At 44.6% G+C, this 17246-nt stretch overlaps 1 protein-coding gene across 1 annotated transcript in view; it reads right to left on the reverse strand.

The window, feature by feature from the left end:
* Positions 1-17246, reverse strand: part of plxna3 (plexin A3) — a 94537-nt gene that overhangs the window by 17957 nt on the left and 59334 nt on the right. The window contains exons 14-30 of the mRNA XM_061838169.1: positions 13731-13827; positions 13139-13329; positions 12916-13064; positions 8601-8721; positions 8319-8455; positions 8066-8236; positions 7683-7776; positions 6567-6686; positions 5619-5738; positions 5410-5553; positions 3167-3401; positions 2952-3094; positions 2704-2859; positions 1807-1907; positions 1652-1718; positions 514-660; positions 282-441 (exon numbers count right to left, since the gene is read on the reverse strand). Coding sequence (XP_061694153.1) covers positions 282-441; positions 514-660; positions 1652-1718; positions 1807-1907; positions 2704-2859; positions 2952-3094; positions 3167-3401; positions 5410-5553; positions 5619-5738; positions 6567-6686; positions 7683-7776; positions 8066-8236; positions 8319-8455; positions 8601-8721; positions 12916-13064; positions 13139-13329; positions 13731-13827 — 2353 coding nt within the window. The remainder of the gene's footprint in view (positions 1-281; positions 442-513; positions 661-1651; positions 1719-1806; positions 1908-2703; positions 2860-2951; positions 3095-3166; positions 3402-5409; positions 5554-5618; positions 5739-6566; positions 6687-7682; positions 7777-8065; positions 8237-8318; positions 8456-8600; positions 8722-12915; positions 13065-13138; positions 13330-13730; positions 13828-17246) is intronic.

The raw sequence follows: 17246 nt of genomic DNA on the forward strand, positions 1-17246 counted from the left end.
AATCTTTTTTTCAATTGCCGTGAATCTCATCCTAACTGGAGTGAAGTATTTTGTAATTGAAGTAGATCATATTGTAATTGTAGAACAATGTATATTAATCAATCTAAATGAAATTGTAGTGAATCATGTTCTTATTGTAATTGGACTGAATGTTATTCTCAATGTAATGAAATGTTATCAGAATTGTCACGAATCCCACCATAATCGATGTATGGTACAGTATGTTGGGCATCCAGAGCCCCATCCCTCGCATGTTTGTTCATTTAAGGAATGTGTGTTACCGAGGTCCATGTCGTCGGCTTGCGGTCGCTGCGAGAATGGGATCCCCTTGAAGACGGCGTCCAGCAGCTTGTCTTTGACCTGGGTCACCGTGTCGCAGTTCAACACTTTGACCGGAACCTCCGTTCCTGCCTCGCCCTCCGGAGGGATGCACATCAATGTCTGAAGGAGATGATACGGTTAGCCGAGGCGTGGCTGCACACGTGTGCGAGCATATGCGAGTGTGCATGTTACCAGCTGCTTATAGTCGATCTGCTGCCTAATGAGTTTGTCTTCACTCAGGGAGTAACGTGCTTCGCCCGTGATGGCATCAATGGGCCCCTTCTCCATCTGTTGTTTGATAGCGCAGTACAGCATGAACAGAGGCTCGCCGGCACACTCCTGACAGGGAGAGGGGAAAAAAACAGTTATATTAACGAGTGAGTTACCTGTCCCTCTAACTCTCTTCGTGTGGTGCATAATAAAATATCCATCCATCCATTCCTGTTCTGAGTTGCTTATCCTCACAAGGGTCGCGGGAGTGCTGGAGCCAATCCCAGCTGTTATCGGGCAGGAGGGGGGATGCACCCTGAACTGGTTGCCAGCCAATCACAGGGCACCTGAAGACAGACAATAGTCCCTGCCTTGTGCCTGAAGATAGCTGGGATAGGCTGCAACACTCCCGCGACCCTTGTGAGGATAATCAGCTCAGAAAATGGATATTATCCAGTGTCTACTATTCAATTTATAGTAAAGATAGTGTGTAATAGTTTGATGACCAATGTATTAATTTGGCATAAAAACCCAACTCGAACAAGAGAAGCTGATATCATTTTTAGCTTCAGTGCTGCAAAGTTATCTTATATCAGTTGAATAAACAAACTACTGCTATGAGACAATTCATTACTATGACAATGTCATTCACTTTACATAAGATACCTTTCTTAGAGTTATGTTGCGAGTTACACCACTCATAGTCACATTACATTCATTGTGAGTCTGATTTGATTCATTGTAATCATTATTCGAATCTGTCAAATTTTGGCACTAAAAAAGTTTAATTACAATATGATTCTAATTACTTTGGTGTTGACAATTGATTTCAGTTTTGACACAGCACATTACAATTATTACATTACATTTACTCCTATTAAAATATGATCCACTCCAATCGTAATATGATTAATTTAATCACAACATGATTAGAATGGATATATGACTCCTGCGAGCCTCGTGAGGATAAGTGGCTCAGAAAATAGATAGATAGATAGATAGATAGATAGATAGATAGATAGATAGATAGATAGATAGATAGATAGATAGATAGATAGATAGATAGATAGATAGGCTAGTTTGCACATTTTCTCCCCCCACACATGACCATTTCAATCACCTTGAGAAAGCGATACAGGAGGAAGGTAAACCAGTTGGTCAGCATCTTCTCAGCCACAGACTCCGTCCTGCAACACACAGTTAAAGGGGTTAATTGGGGGGCTGGAGCAGTAGACCATACACGGGGTCGGTTCATGTGAATGGTCACACACTGACCTCCTCAGCAAGAGTTTGGGGTGGTTCCGGTTCTCCAGGTTCTTCTCAATGAGGTCGACCAGCAGTTGCTTGAGTACCACTGTAGCGTACTCCATGCGACCCTGATACAAAGCCACAGCCATTAGCATAGCAATCATGACACTAAGCCCCAAGTGCATGTTCAAAAACGCTATGCTAGCTGTCTGTGATAGCTAGCTACGTCGTCAATGACGACTGATTATTTGCCACAAACTCGTCACTTATGATGAAAATACAGATTGCCATATGAACAGTGTCAGGACACACACAGTCGAAAAATGGATTGGTCAAAATCGAGGCACATGCTGTGTAGACAGTGGACAGGGTACATGCAGACCTGGGGTGCCCGTAATTTTTTGCCCCAAGATCTATTTTTCAAGCAGCCAATCTCCGGTGATCTATCACCGGAAGGGGGTGTGCTTAAGAGTGTTTTGTTGCTGTGACTGCCGTGAAGAAACCAAGAGAGAAACAGTAAAACTCGCCATCTTGCTGGAATGCATCTTATGTGCACATGTGCATTGACACGTCAGTAAAGGCCAGGATTGGTCAAACCGTCAATCGACGCGCGTGATCGACGTATTGGCCAAACATGAATTAAGTGACAAGATGAATGACAGGCTTTGTTTTGATGGTGGGCACACGGACAATCAAAACTGACTCGCGATCGACCAGTCGAGCGACGCACTGAGCGCCCCTGATGTAGACAAACAATGAACACAACATTATCTCAAAAATTAGTTAAAAAGCCACAGTTATTTAAACTTGACAGATAATTAGAATTGATCCCAATGGGAAACGTTTTATTTGAAAGCGAACCAAATTTCAAGAAACAGCAGCCTTTGGTAGGGTCAGTGCCATTTAGCAAACAGGAAGTAGTACCTGCAGCGCACCCATCAGCAGCGAAGCCACGTTTCCACGGTCACGCATGGAAAATGACCTCTGACCCTCTAGTGTGTGGATGAAGGTCAGTAGGAACATTTTGTTGTTTAGAAGCTGACTGAAGAGTCGTAGGGCTTTCTCCACGTTGGCCGGTGACTGAAATAGAGGCAGTCGTGCAAGTCGCTAAGTTGGCAATACTGAGTGTGCCTCTGTAAAGTCGCTTCTGTGTGTGTGTGTGTGAGACATACATCCAGCTCCTTGAGTACTGGATGTTCTTCTATTCCTGGGAACATGACCCTCATGGTGTAAGTGCGATATTCCAAGAAAGGAATTTTCACGCCGTCCATGTCATTGGTCAGTTCCTGAATGTCGGTCTGCAGCTCGGCAAAGGCTGCACAAAAACAATCGTGTAAATACAACAAATACACACATCAGAGCAGTGGTCACGTGTGGGTGCGCGCACCCTCTTTGCACTCCAGAGCCACCCTGCTTTCCAGGTTATCCATCTGCAGCTGGAGACGCTTCAGCGTGCGGTCGGCGTCACGCGTCTTCCTCTTGTAAGCGATCAGCACGGCAATGATGGCGACCAGCAGCACGCCGCCGCCGGCGCCGATGCCGATGATGGCAGGCAGCGTGAGGGCGCTGTCCGAATAAATGTGGAGAGTTCCCGGAGAGAACTCCAGACCTCCGACCAGGATCTACAGGGGAATGCAGATGAAGGTTAGGGACGACTACGACCCGACAGCAGGTGAGGACGGTTATTTGTAATAAATAGAAAATCAAATTTGTATAGAAGTTGTGTATGAATTCTGAAGAATTAATGGTGTCGTGAAATGCTGTGGAATTAACACAATTTTTGCAATGGTTGTGAGACTTGAAGTTGTCATGGTTTGAATTGGTCACGAGATTTGTAAGGATGACGTCAACCTGTAAAATATCACATAATTTTGATTTTATTTGTGTGAAAATGTGGTAATTGGGGAATGTTATACCTGTTTTACATCTCCAGAATAAGATGAACAGTTTGAAGTCGGAATGGTTTATTCAAGATATGTGAGAGGAGAAAATACACTTAGAAATTTTTTGCAAGTCACTGATAGTGTAGCGGTACACACGCCTGACTTTGGTGAAGGCAGCATGGGTTCAGTTCCCACTCAGTAACAGTGAGAATATGAATGGATGTCCGTGTCTATAGAGCTTGTGCACGTGACATCACCATTTTCACGGCGCCATTTTGCCGATCAAACAGAGCTGCTCGACATTGTGGGGGACATTGAACCAGAGGAGAATATTTACAATACCCGAGACCTGTTGTGCTGTTGTTTGTCACAACAGACGAGACAGATCTTCAAAGAGATCATTCTATGGAATACCAGCTAAAAAGACTAGAAAATATCGATGGATTTCGGTAATTAAACGTGATGGATGACCAACCAAATACACACAACTGTGTAGCGATCGCTTCATTTCAGGTAGGAATTATGCTTCTCAATGTCAAATTACCAAAAAGTATTTATAATGGCAAGTTGGCTCATTTGAGAACAATGCGTGTTAAAAAAAAAAACTCTGTCGCAGAGGTTAACGGAGATCAAGTGTGTCCGCAATCGCTTCCATGTACGTTCCATGGAGACAACTCTGTCCTCTTTTTTTTTTTTCCAATCACAGTTAAATGAATGCGAGTTTGTGTAAAACCAGGGGTCATTTATTTAAATATTGGTATTTGTATTGAATACTAGCTGAAAAGATCGCTCGATTCCGGCAAAGGTTAAGATGTCGCCGAACACATTCACAAGCCGCGAAAACCGTCAGTATGTGGTTTTTATTCCCGATGAGAATAGATCCAGCAACAAAGTATTCGTATGCGTCCAGACTTTTCTACGCTTTCAAACTTTTCCGTGTAAATCTCGACGACTTACTCACTAGATCCATGTGTAGATCCAGTTTTCCAAGACAAGTGGAATCAAATTAACAGTCCAATTTCTTATCGGTGAAAGCATCGATTTCGGCATTAAATACGGGTCCTCTGTGCCGAGTTCATCTCATTTACCCATGTACCGTCGTTTATTTTCACGTTCTAAATGTCTGATGGCATTGGACAAGACTCTGGGCGTCGTGCTACAAGACATTTCCGTGTCATCTCCAACTGACTTAGCATTGAGGAATGCTTTGCTTGACCGGCAATATGGTGAGGTAGACAAAAGTCATTTGATTTCAGTGATGTAAGTGCACAGGCTCTATGTGTGCCTTGCGACTGACTGGCGACCTGTTTAAGATGTAGTCCACCTGAATAAGGTGAATATTTTAAAGTTGGAATGGTTGGATTTATTGGAGAAATGTGAGACGAGTAAAATAGTGAACATTAGTGGAATGATAAGGAAAAAACAGAGGAAAAAACAGGGTGGTAAACGACGATCAGAAAAAGGTCTGTGCCAATCTTGGCTGTCATTAACAGCTTAGGAGCTGATCATGCCTCAATGCTCAAGTTGTGTCATTTTCTGCATAAGGATTGTAAAAAAATAAAATATGGATCACCGTGTCAATAATGTAATAACATGATTAATACAAAAGTTTTAATTGCTGTTTTTAAGGGTGTTGAAGTGCTGACATGAGCATCATCGCACGAGGGCTGGCAAGGAGCTATTCCCCAAACATGGATTTGGTAGTTATTATAACGGCCAACGCAAGGTGGGTTGAGGGCTCGCTCACCAAAACGCGTTGCTCTCCGGTCAGCTCCGGCGAATCACAAAGCAGCTGATGTTCTGACACCGTCAACAAGCAGGGAGACTCACCGATCAGAACCGTGTAGTTCAGACGGTTGTTGCCGGGGGCAGACGGGACCAGGTTCTTACCCTGCAAACAAATGCGGTTCACAGATCCTGCTCCAAGTCCCCATCTCCTCTGGGTCTGAATCTCACCTTGAGGATAATGGGGGACCCTGGTTTGACTTCCAAGATTCCAGAGTTTCCCAGGGGGTCAAAGGTTGGGTTGGGGTAGTGTGTGAAGGGGGTGGAGTTAAGCACCAGTAGAGATGACACCTGATGGGCACAATATAGTCACACAAGACAATGAATGACAACGTCGAGAATATTGACTTATTCAGAGGAAAGTTCAACATTATCACATTTGGGATAAAAACAAAATAAATTAATTTAAAAAAGAATATATTTAAATATATGTATGAGAGAGAGAGAGATAGAGAGAGGGAGAGAGACAGAGAGACTTTGTCACGAACCAACGGTGCACGGGCGGACCCAAATGCAGGACTCCAAGACGAGGACATGATGTTCAGTGGGTTTTATTATAAACTAAAGTTGTTCACGACAACACAGTCCAAGAAGGCAGGATCCAAAACACAAGAAACAATGTCCACTAACTATGAGTCAACTAAAGAGCATAACCAAAAGCGTGACTGGGCTATAATGGTCCAGTGGCGTAGTAACCCTGGATGCGGGAAAGCATACTCAACGAACTGGCAAATGCCAGTGACAAAACTCTAACTTAAATACATTGTCTAATCACAGTGCCTCATGTGATACAACTGTGACCGGCGACAGGTGTCAGAGATGAAACCGCTCGGAGCGATGGCCAGGCCACGCCACTCTTGGCTGTGGTCCAGCCTTGCTCATGACGGACATATTATGAAAAATGGACTCTTTAATGTGTAGAGCTGACTCGTGCGGGCCAGAACTCATCCCGCCTCATACACTGCTGGGCCAGTGGCGAGCCCCGCTTTTGTTCGACACATAACCAGTGTTCCGAATTTTCGACCATGTTCAATGCTAGCGTATGTCCCCATTAATGTTCAGAGCAGACACGTCTTAGTGTCACAAGCCCGACTTGGGCATGACGGCGATGCGCATCACCTGATCCAAGATGAAGCCAAACTCGTCGGCATGGAGCACACCTTCTGGTGGGTTGGCTTTGCTGTAGACCAGGCCAGGAGCCAAACAGGTCATCACGCTGTCATTCACCACTGTGCAGAACTGGGGAGACACATGAGAGGAGGTCATAGCCATGTTGTGTCATGACAATGTAACATTATAATAACCAGGTGACCTTATAACCACGTTAGGTAATAATCACAATCATTTTTATTGGCCAAGTATGTCATAAACAAAAAAAGGAATTTGTCTGGTAGTTGAAGCCACCCTAGTACAACATACATGTTAAGTCTGATAATAGACAGAATACTTTTGAGACATTAGGACAATGCAGAAACAGTTATGGAGCAATGATAATTGCTAGATAATCCCAAATACATACTCCAGGAAAAATATTAAGTACACTATTTTTCTACTTTTATCGGCCATTTCTGAATCTGAAGTTAGTTCATTCTGTGTTATGACATAATCAATAACATTGCACCGTCTCTTAATACATTTAACACGCGTAAACTTATTCGATACTTGTGGGCACATTTCCCACTTATTACAAGATGTAACAAGCGGATCAGGTTCAGGATCTTGTCGGCGATTTTACGTGTGCTTTGTAGTACTGCTGGCACCACAACTAGGGCCACGACCCGCAGCACCTCAACGCAAAAATACAAAATACCAGCGCAAAAAATACGACATTGGCTGATCTGATGAACAAAAATGTTGCTAAAACATAAGCATAAGAATTGAGGATGTCCGCTTCACAGGTGTGTAGAGTAGCCAAATATTGTACTCAAGTAAGACTACTGTTCTTGACAATAATGTGCCTAAAGTAAAAATAAAAAGTCATGCTCCCCAAAATTGATTGAGACATGATACGTGACATAATCATGATGTCATGTCATGTAATGTCATGGAATGTCATAAACGTCTGATGTCATAACCATGTGACATTAATAACGTGATGCTCTGGACATGTGATGCTGTAACAATGTGATGTCATAAATTCATCATTTTGCATACCTTGTGATGTCATGCATTGGACATGTCATAATCATGTAATGGAAGAGCGGTGCGATATCAAAACCATGTGACTGGTCTTACGTTGTTGGTCTCCACACCCCCGTATTTGGCTCTGACTTTTGGTTCCTGGATGGTGAGGAGGTTGGTTCCTGTCACTGTGATCACTGTGCTGCCACTATGCACGTACACACACACACACACACAAACACACAAAATACACAAAATAAGAAGGAAAGTGTTGGTATGTTACTAAACCCCCCAAAAAGGCAGCCATTTTGTTTCCATTTCGCTGTCCCACGTTTCTAATGCTTGGATGAGTGAAGGTACACCATAATCACATTTTCTTATTGTTTCGCACAAGGTAATGCTTGTTCTTTTTCACACACCCACATACTCTCACGCACATACAGGGTGTGTAATCGATCTATGGTGTCGGTGGACAGTGAAACTAGCGTGAGGCCTACTTGAGGATGGACCAATTGGGTTCGATGGCGGTGACAGTGGGGTCCTCAGTGTACGTGTATTTGATCTCTGAGCTGGTAACTTCTGCCTTGTCGATCATCAGGCGGATGGGGGCGGGGCCAACACCAGACGGCGAGGCGGGAGTGATGCAGACTACTTCCCGATTGTTCCGTCTGGACGATGAGAAGAATAAAAAGAATGTTCAACTTTGCACTTCTGATGCTGTGATGAATGATTCCCGTTTTTAAGACTCACTTGACAAACAGACACTCGTCTTTGTCGATGAAGACAGACAACCTGCTGCCTGCGTCCAAGTTCCGACCGGCCACGGTCAGTCTGGTTCCCCCGGAAACTGGACCTCGATCTGGACGAACGTTGCTCAAGCTGGGACTCTGTGCCCGTGTGTGTGTGTGTGTGTGTGTGTGAGAGAGGGAGAGAAAGAAAGAAAAGAGAGAGGGAGAGAAAGAACATACAGTGTACTTAGAACTGGCAACAATGAGCGAGGGGACGAACAAAAGGTTATGAACAAACTCTCACCACGAATGCGTACGCTTGCGTGGACATGGTGCGATACTCAGCACTGCACACGCCAATGCACAATTCCACTGCACCGCCAGGAGAGTGAGGCAGAAGCGCCTCGGCCATGTCGCACACCACCCTGCATGTGCACACACACAATTACATGAAATTTAAGTGTACTTGAAAAAAATCTTTATTGATAAAAACAAAGCAGCACGGTGGATCAGCTCATAAAGCGCTGGCCTCACAGTTCTGAGGTCCCAGGTTCGATCCCGAACCCACCTGTGTGGAGTTTGCATGTTCTCCCCGTGTCAGTGGAGGGTTCCTCCGGGCACTCCGGTTTCCTCCCACATCCCAAAAACATGTAACGATAATTGGAAACTCTAAATTGCTCCTAGGGTGTGATTGTGAGTGCGGCTGTTTTTCTCCATGTGCCATGCGACTGGCTGGCAACCAGTTCAGCGTGTACCCTGCCTCCTGCCCGTGAGGATAAGTGGCAAAGAAAATGGATGGATGGATGGATGACAAAAACAAAGTCACGCAGCAATAAGGAACAATAGACTGAATGCTCAAATATCAACTACGTCAGTCACGACTACCGGTATATTTCAGTCATGCTAACTCCATTTCCACGACAAACTGAATACCTGTCAGTACTGAAAAGATGACAATTGTATGTCTATCAAATATCACAAACATCGAGTACACCACTGTCAAACAAATGTCAAACATTTCAAATACACAGTAGAGGCTGACATTTTATCATGATTCCCAGAGGATAGGGATAAATTTCACGATTAATCACGTGACGGGCGGAGCAAGGGCGAAAGTGGAAAAAATGACCATCCACTCCAGGTGACCTTATCATTACTCTTAATTGATATTAGTTTTTATACACAGAGCCCTGCTTGAAAAACACTACTTTTGAGAATTGCATCCACACCCAGAAGCATTTTGAAAGATAAGTGATTTGCTTCCATTTGAAAAACTCAACATCGTATGTACGGAAAACGGAAATAAAAAGCAACAGCAAAATGAACCCATCGCTGGAAATATCCAATACAAAATCCAAAAGGTCCTGAGTGTTGGGCTACACGTTTTTATCCACACTGGATTGAATGTCCTCTCCTGCAATCCCCCTTGGAAATCATTTTCTCACAGTTTATCCATCCTGGACAAGCATCCGCATCTATTGCCAGATATTCTGGTTCGTTGCATCCGGCAGGAACATATCCTGATAAGGCTTGTGATGAAACGCCTTCCAACTAAAGGCTGAGAAGAATTCCTCAATCGGATTTTGGAAAGGGGAGTGTGCATTGCCATAAAGGGCTTTGTTGCAAACCACTGGTGTCATGATCCTGCCGGTTCAGCCTGGGCGGTCGCGCTGATTGGGAGGTACACACCTGCGCCTCATCTTGGCTGATTGGCCCCAGTGTATATAGGACCATGGAGAAGACTGATCCGGCGCCAGATCGTTGCGGTTTCATGCCCCGTTCCAGCACTCCCGTATCTCTGATCGTATTCCCGTATGCATCGACCTCCGCCTGTCCTCCGACCAACCCTGTAAGCCTGACTCTTTTGATACTCCTGCCTGCTTTGATCGATCTACCATGTACTGACTCCTGCCTGCCCGCTGACCTGCTCTCTACGCCCGACGTCCTGACTACCGCTGCTGCACCTGACTGCCTGCCCTATCCCCGACCGTGGAACAGTAAACGTTTTTCCCGAATTACCTTTGCGTCTCCCGTGTACTCCTGCATTTGAGTCCAACCTCCGTTCCGATGGGTCGTGACAACTGGTTCACAGGGCGGGAGTGGTGGAACCCAAATGATGATACAGTGAAGAAAATAAGTATCTGAACACCCTGCTATATTGCAACTTCTCCCACTTAGAAATAATGGAGGGGGTACAATTTTCATCGTAGGTGCATGTCCACTCTGCGAGAGATAATCTAAAAAGAAAAATCCAGAAATCACAATGTATGATTTTTTGGATGATTTATTTGTGTGATATACCTGCAAATAAGTATTTGAACACCAGAGAAAAACAATGTTAATATTTGGTGCAGTCGCCTTTGTTTGCAATTACAGAGGTCAAACGTTTCCTGTAGTTGTTCACCAGGTTTGCACACACTGCAGGAGGGATTTTGGCCCACTCTTCCACACAGATCTTCTCTAGATCAGACAGGTTTCTGGACCGTCGCTGAAAAACACAGGGTTTCAGCTCCCTCTAAACATTTTTTATTTGGTTTAGGTCTGGAGACTGGCTGGACAACACCAGAACCTTGATATGCTTCTTACGGAGCCACTCCTTGGTTTTCCTGGCTGTGTGCTTCGGGTCATTGTCATGTTGAAAGACCCAGCCGCGACCCAGCTTCAATGCTCTGACTGAGGGAAAGAGGTTGTTCCCCAAAATCTCACAATACATGGCCGCGGTCATCCTCTCCTTAATACACTGCAGTCGTCCTGTCCCATGTGCAGAAAAACACCCCCAAAGCATTATGCTACCACCCCCATGCTTCACAGTAGGGATGGTGTTCTTGGGATGGGACTCATCATTCGTCTTCCTCCAAACACGGTTAGTGGAATTATGGCCAAAAAGTTCCATTTTGGTCTCATCTGACCACAAAACTTTCTTTTAATCTCTCTCACAGTGGACATGCACCCACGATGAAAATTTCAGACCACTCCATGATTTCCAAGTGGGAGAGGTTGCAATATAGCCGGGTGTTCAAGTACTTGTTCTGTGAGGCCCTGTAGCTCAGTGGTCAGACCACTGGTTTGGTAAACAAGGGGTTTTGGGTTGATGTCCCACTGGGGCCTCCACTCCCTGAGAAGGGTTGCGTCAGGAAGGGCATCCGGCGTGAAAATTGTGCCAAACATATATGTGCGTTCATCTGAGATGACTCCCTGTGGTGACCCCGAAAGGGACAAGCCGAAAGAAACCGTTCAAGTACTTGTTTTCTTCACTGTATGAGAAGTCATGCCTAGCCTCAATGGTATCCTCTCTTTCAGAAAAATGACCTGTGCAGCAGTGAATTGAGGAAGGTGATCTCATTCTGTATTGTAGAGACCAATTTAAGGGGTGTGGGCAGAGGACCCCAACGTAGGAGATGCTTAACGTTGGTTGATGACGCGGTCAACAACTCTGGCCCGAATTTCATTTAAAATTTGTGGTCTGGGTTGCTTTCCAAACGTCTTGCTACACCATGCATTTCAGTCTTTTGCCAGGGCCTCTTCAAAATCATTGATATAAATGATAAATTTTCCCACTCGAAATGCCAAGTAAAGCTCATTTTTCACTTGCTCTTAAATGCAGCAGTAAGGACAGCCAACGACGAACCTCATTTTATGTTGGCCATGGGATGAAAGCTGAAGCCAGCCAATGATAAAAATCTGAGGGGTCTTTCTTTCGTCATGCACACAGTGTGGAATTAATAAAGAGAGTGGAAGGTCAGAATGGAATTCTACTGATTTAGTAGCAAAAAATACGTCATCCATTATTTGGAGGTATTGTATTTTAGTTAAACAAGAGCGAGGTGTTCTGCAGTGAGGTCATCCTCAGTTAGCAAAAATTGTGATGAGATATGCACGTGTATGTGTGTGTTGTGTTTTAAAGGTTCAGTCAGACTACACAGTATACATTAACATTCTTAGATATTATTCATGTATCCGGCTAGAATTGATAAAATTCTGGTATGAAGATGTGGATAAAGGCAGCCATCAGATAACAACACAGGATCCCAAATACTTTGTTGTTCCTTCACAGCAACATATGGCTTCCTAGAATTATGTTCTCTTGGACTTAAATCTTACATTGATCTTTCTTTTTTTCTTTTTGTACAAAAGTTCTGGACAGTGTTCCTATTCAAACATGTTGACGAGTCAATAGGTTTGTTATTGAAATGAAAAATTTCTGTTTCTTGTTCATTCCAGTAATTCTATGTATTTTCTATGCTGACTAAGGCAAACAAGGTGTGACCCATGTATTGTATATTTCATGAGGAAAAACTGAACAGGACTGACTGAGAATACACTAAAAAAGGGGGGGCCCTTGGGTGCATTCTCTAAATCTTTGGTTTGGGATTTGGAGGAAATAGGATCAATCAAGCAGGAGTCAAAATCCACTGTGTCAGCATGTTATACTGAATAAATGCCAGTCCTATGATGATTATATTTCAAATACGCACTGATTTCATGCTTGTCAGATGTCAACTACAGACTGAATAGATGTCACACACATCAACTTCATGTGTACATGAAGTATTTGATAAGTGTCAACTCCACAGTGAAAGGACGCTTCAAAAAGATGCTCTTGTTTGGTTCTCACTGACCTCTCTGCGCTGACGTACAGCGAGGGGACGGGGTTACAGCGAACGCCAGCCACCTGCACGTGCGTAATCTCCTTCACCTGAAGGCCCAGGTTCTCCCCCTCAATGGTTACGCGAGTCCCCCCTTCCCGAGGTCCCGTCAGAGGGGTGATCTGCGGGAACCGACTGTCAATCCGGGGTAGTTAGGGGCGTGCGTGGCGCCAAGGTGGCGCGTGGGCACTCCTACCTTGTTGATGCGCGGGTGGCTGCAGCGCACGTTGTGGCGTCCGTGGTGCATCCAGCTGTGCTCGGGCGCCGCGCAGTGCTGACGCAGGACGCACTTTCTGCTTTCGGCGCACCAGCCGCACTGGAAGGCCGTAGGTGCTTTCAGGCACTGGCCGCAGCTGGAGCGCTGAGCCTCGCACTTGTACAGCAAGGCTGAGAACATAGCGCCACACGAGCAAGGAAAGAGGAGCGGACAAATAGGTCACAAATAAGTAAAAAACTGTCCGCAGGGGATAAGAGATTGATTACCAAATGATTAAAACAAGCAGACAGTAAAGCACAAGTATCATTAAACACCCAATTGCAACAAACCTTGTTAGTCAGGTTATTCGAAAACAAGGGTGTTTGAAAATGTGTACGTTTGTCTGATTTCATCCTCTCAAATGTGAATACTTTCATTTTATTTCGCACTCCTAGAAAGCAGGCATATTCTCTTTGTGTTTTTAGCGAAACAAGTAATTCATGGAAATCCGTTTGGACGTAGGAAAATTGATCACACCCTTGGCCTTGTGAGTGGTACGTCTGGAAAAACGAAAAAAAAAAAAAAAAACAACCTTTCATGGACATCGGCTTGTCAATAAAGAAGTCTCCATCCCAGACGATGTTGAAGTCCACTGGAAGGTCAGCTGCCTCCGTTCCCTCGTACCAGTACTACGACATTAAAATCCACACAATTATGACACCGCATCACGTCACATATAGACAAAAAAGTACTTACATTAACGCCTGTGGACAATTTAGAGACTTCACCAAAGCAAACATGGGAACACATTTTTGTAATGCGGGAGGAAAACCCCAAAAGAATCCATGTAGCAGAGATTCAAACTCAAAATCTCTCATTCTTAAGGTAAACGTGTTAACAACTGTTCATCGTACAGTGGATCCTCTAACGCCTTTAACAGGAATCCATCCATTTTCTGAGACCCTTATCCTCACGAGGGTCGCGGGAGTGCTGGAGCCTATCCCAGCTGTCATCGGGCAGGAGGCGGGATACGCCCTGAACTGGTTGCCATCCGATCGGAGGGCACATGGAAACAGAACCGTCGCACTCACTATCACACCAAGAGTCTCCAATTAATGCATGTTTTTGGGATGTGGGAGGAAACTTGAGTGCCTAAAGAAAACCCACGCACGCACGGGGAGAGCGTGCAAAGGGCACACAGACGGCGCCGGAATTTGAATCCTGGTCCACAGAACTATGAGGACGGCGCGCTACAGCTGCGCCGCTGTGCCACCATGAATTCAAGTCATGTGTGGTACACATCTTGCACATGAACCTGGGAAAAAGCCCAACTTAGACCTCATTTCAGCCAGCATCAAATGAAGAGCTCCACATTCTAATTCCTGTTGTTGTTCTGTTGGTTTGGTAGAACTCTCTAGTTGCACTGGAGTCCATCTGTTGGTGCACTGATTATGTGTGTGTGTGTCTAATACTTCCATTTCCATTAAAATCATCCAGCTGAGCCCACCAAGAAGCCCTCGCACACACAAACACACACAGCCACACACACACAAATTCTCATGAGAACAGTTATTAGAGACCGAAAGGTGAGTTATCTTTCCTCAGGACTGACTGGTGGTGGTTGTTGTTGTGCTTTGGTGCGAGATAAAGGAAGTTGGATTGAAGTGATTTCAAGTGTACCTCACATTTAAACTGAAACAAAAATATATAGATTTAACAATTCAATTAGGGATCAAATTAGAGGGCGGCACAGTGGATCAGCTGGTAAAGCATTGGCTTCACAGTTCTGAGGTCCCGGGTTCAATCCCGGACCCGCCTGTGTGGAGTTTTCGTGTTCTCCCCGTGCCTGTGTGGGTTTTTCTCCGGGCACTCCGGTTTCCTCCCACATTCCAAAAACATGCAACATTAATTGGACACTCTAAATTGCACCTCGGTGCGATTGTGAGTGCGACTCTTTGTCTCGATGTGCCCTGCGATTGGCTGGCAGCCAGTCCAGGATGTACCTTGCCTTCTGCCCATTGACAGCTGGGATAGGCTCCAGCACTCCCCATGACCCTTGTGAGGATAAGTGGCAAAGAAAATGGGTGGATAGATGGATCAAATGTTGAGGGAATTGCAAAACCTGCCCACAAAAATTGTTCCTTTTCCCCTAAACCACAAGTCAAAAATTGATAGGGTACTTTTGGAAGTGTTTTTTGTTTTTTGGAGGGGCGGGGGGGAAGGACTATGGGGGGTGCTAAATGCTCAATTTCCACTTCATTTACACCCCCCTCCTCCCCTAAAACACGCACAAATTTTACTGGCTTCCTGACACAAGGACAAATGAAGGTCAGTGTGCTGAGAGGATGACTGTGTCTCAGTCAGTGGCAAAGCAAGCTGTACACGAGTGTGGGGGATGTGAGCCACTGTACTTTAACATTTTGCAGTTATTAGGGCTTAACGGGGGGTTGGGTGAGGGGTGGATCTTGTAGACATTGACGGCACAGCACAATTGATATCTTAAGGTAATCTTTTTTTCCCCCTCTCTAAAAAGTGTTTTCTTGCCTGAGCTTTGTGTGCAGAGCTGTTTCGGTTGCTTTGTTGCCTCATTTGCACGCCCGTCACTGCATATTATGCAGAGCGGGTTTTGGTGCTTGTGAGTCAACTCGCAATAAACCTGTGCCTTAAGTAGGACCCAATGCTGTGAATATTGACACTTATTCCATAGTGATTGAGTAATGTTGTGTGCAGAGAATTCTCTCTCAAATAAACTCAGTACTGTAGTAATTTTAGGCTTCTTTTCTGATCCATCCATCCATTTTCTTTTGCCGCTTATTCTCACGAGGGTCGCAGGGAGTGCTGGAGCCTATCCCAGCTGTCAACGGGCAGGAGGCGGGGTAGACCCTGAACTGGTTGCCAGCCAATCGCAGGGACATCGATACAAACAGCCGGACTCACAATCACACCGAGGGGCAATTTAGAGTGTCCAATTAATGTTGCATGCTTTTGGGATGTGCGAGGAAACCGGAATGCCTGGAGACAACCCACGCAGGCACGGGGAGAACATGCAAACGCCACACAAGGAGGGCTGGGATTGAACCCGGGTCCTCGCAACTGTGAGGCCAACGCTTCCCAGCTGATCCACCCTGCCGCCTTCTTTTTCTGATTACATATTTTATATAAAGTCAGATATTGGCCATCCTACATTTAAATGATAGTCTATCTGAGTGACACGTCAGCCTCCAAACATCATTGACGAAGATGAGCACATTTCCTTTTTTAGGATGTTTTTAGTTGTTTCAGAAAATAAATACTATTGGTCTGTCCCCACTTCGTCCATTATTTTCACACAATACTAAGCAATTTAAAGCGGTGAATACAGCTTGAAAATAAATCTATAAATGCTTTTAAGTACACAAAATAATGGGAGCGTTGTAAAAACTTGTTCTGCGGAACCCATAGGGTGTCGCCTATATTGAAAGCCCGGTTGTTGTTTTTTTTCCAGACAATTAGTGAAAAGGGTAGAGATACAGTAGATACATTTGAGAAAGCTTTTTTTATTGATTGCTGGAATGCTTTGTTGCAGAAGGAAAGGAGCCCGCATGTGGGAGTTAGTTCGTTTTATTTATTAACTTTGCCCAACTCTGATCTATAATAGTAGGCATGTGTGTGTCATCCTAATATTTGAAATCCAGTTGGTAACATCCAATGAGAAAAAACAATAATGTGCATATACTGAATGTATTAGGGGCGTAATGATGTACGAAATTTACATCTCTGTTCTATACTTAAGGATCAGTGTTTGACTTTTTTCGACACAAAAGAGACATTTTGCTGCCTTTCTTAACTAGGAAGTTTATTAAAATTAACAATATTTATTTTAACTCAAAACTAAAGGTTTTGAAATAAATACATCTCGTGCAGCGAGACATGGTTACAAGTTAAACCATAGAAAATAAAAACAGTACCTGGTAAAAAATAATAATAAAATTAGCATCTGAAATAAATAGGGTGGCATGGTGCACCAGCTGGAAAGGGTTGGCCTCACTGTTCTGAGGTTCCGGGTTCAACCCCGGACCCGCCTGTGTGGAGTTTGCATGTCGTTCCCGTGCCAGCGTGGGTTTCCTCC

The sequence above is a fragment of the Syngnathoides biaculeatus genome, chromosome 2 (assembly GCF_019802595.1).
Source record: "Syngnathoides biaculeatus isolate LvHL_M chromosome 2, ASM1980259v1, whole genome shotgun sequence".
In the NCBI taxonomy this organism is placed as follows: Eukaryota; Metazoa; Chordata; class Actinopteri; order Syngnathiformes; family Syngnathidae; genus Syngnathoides; species Syngnathoides biaculeatus.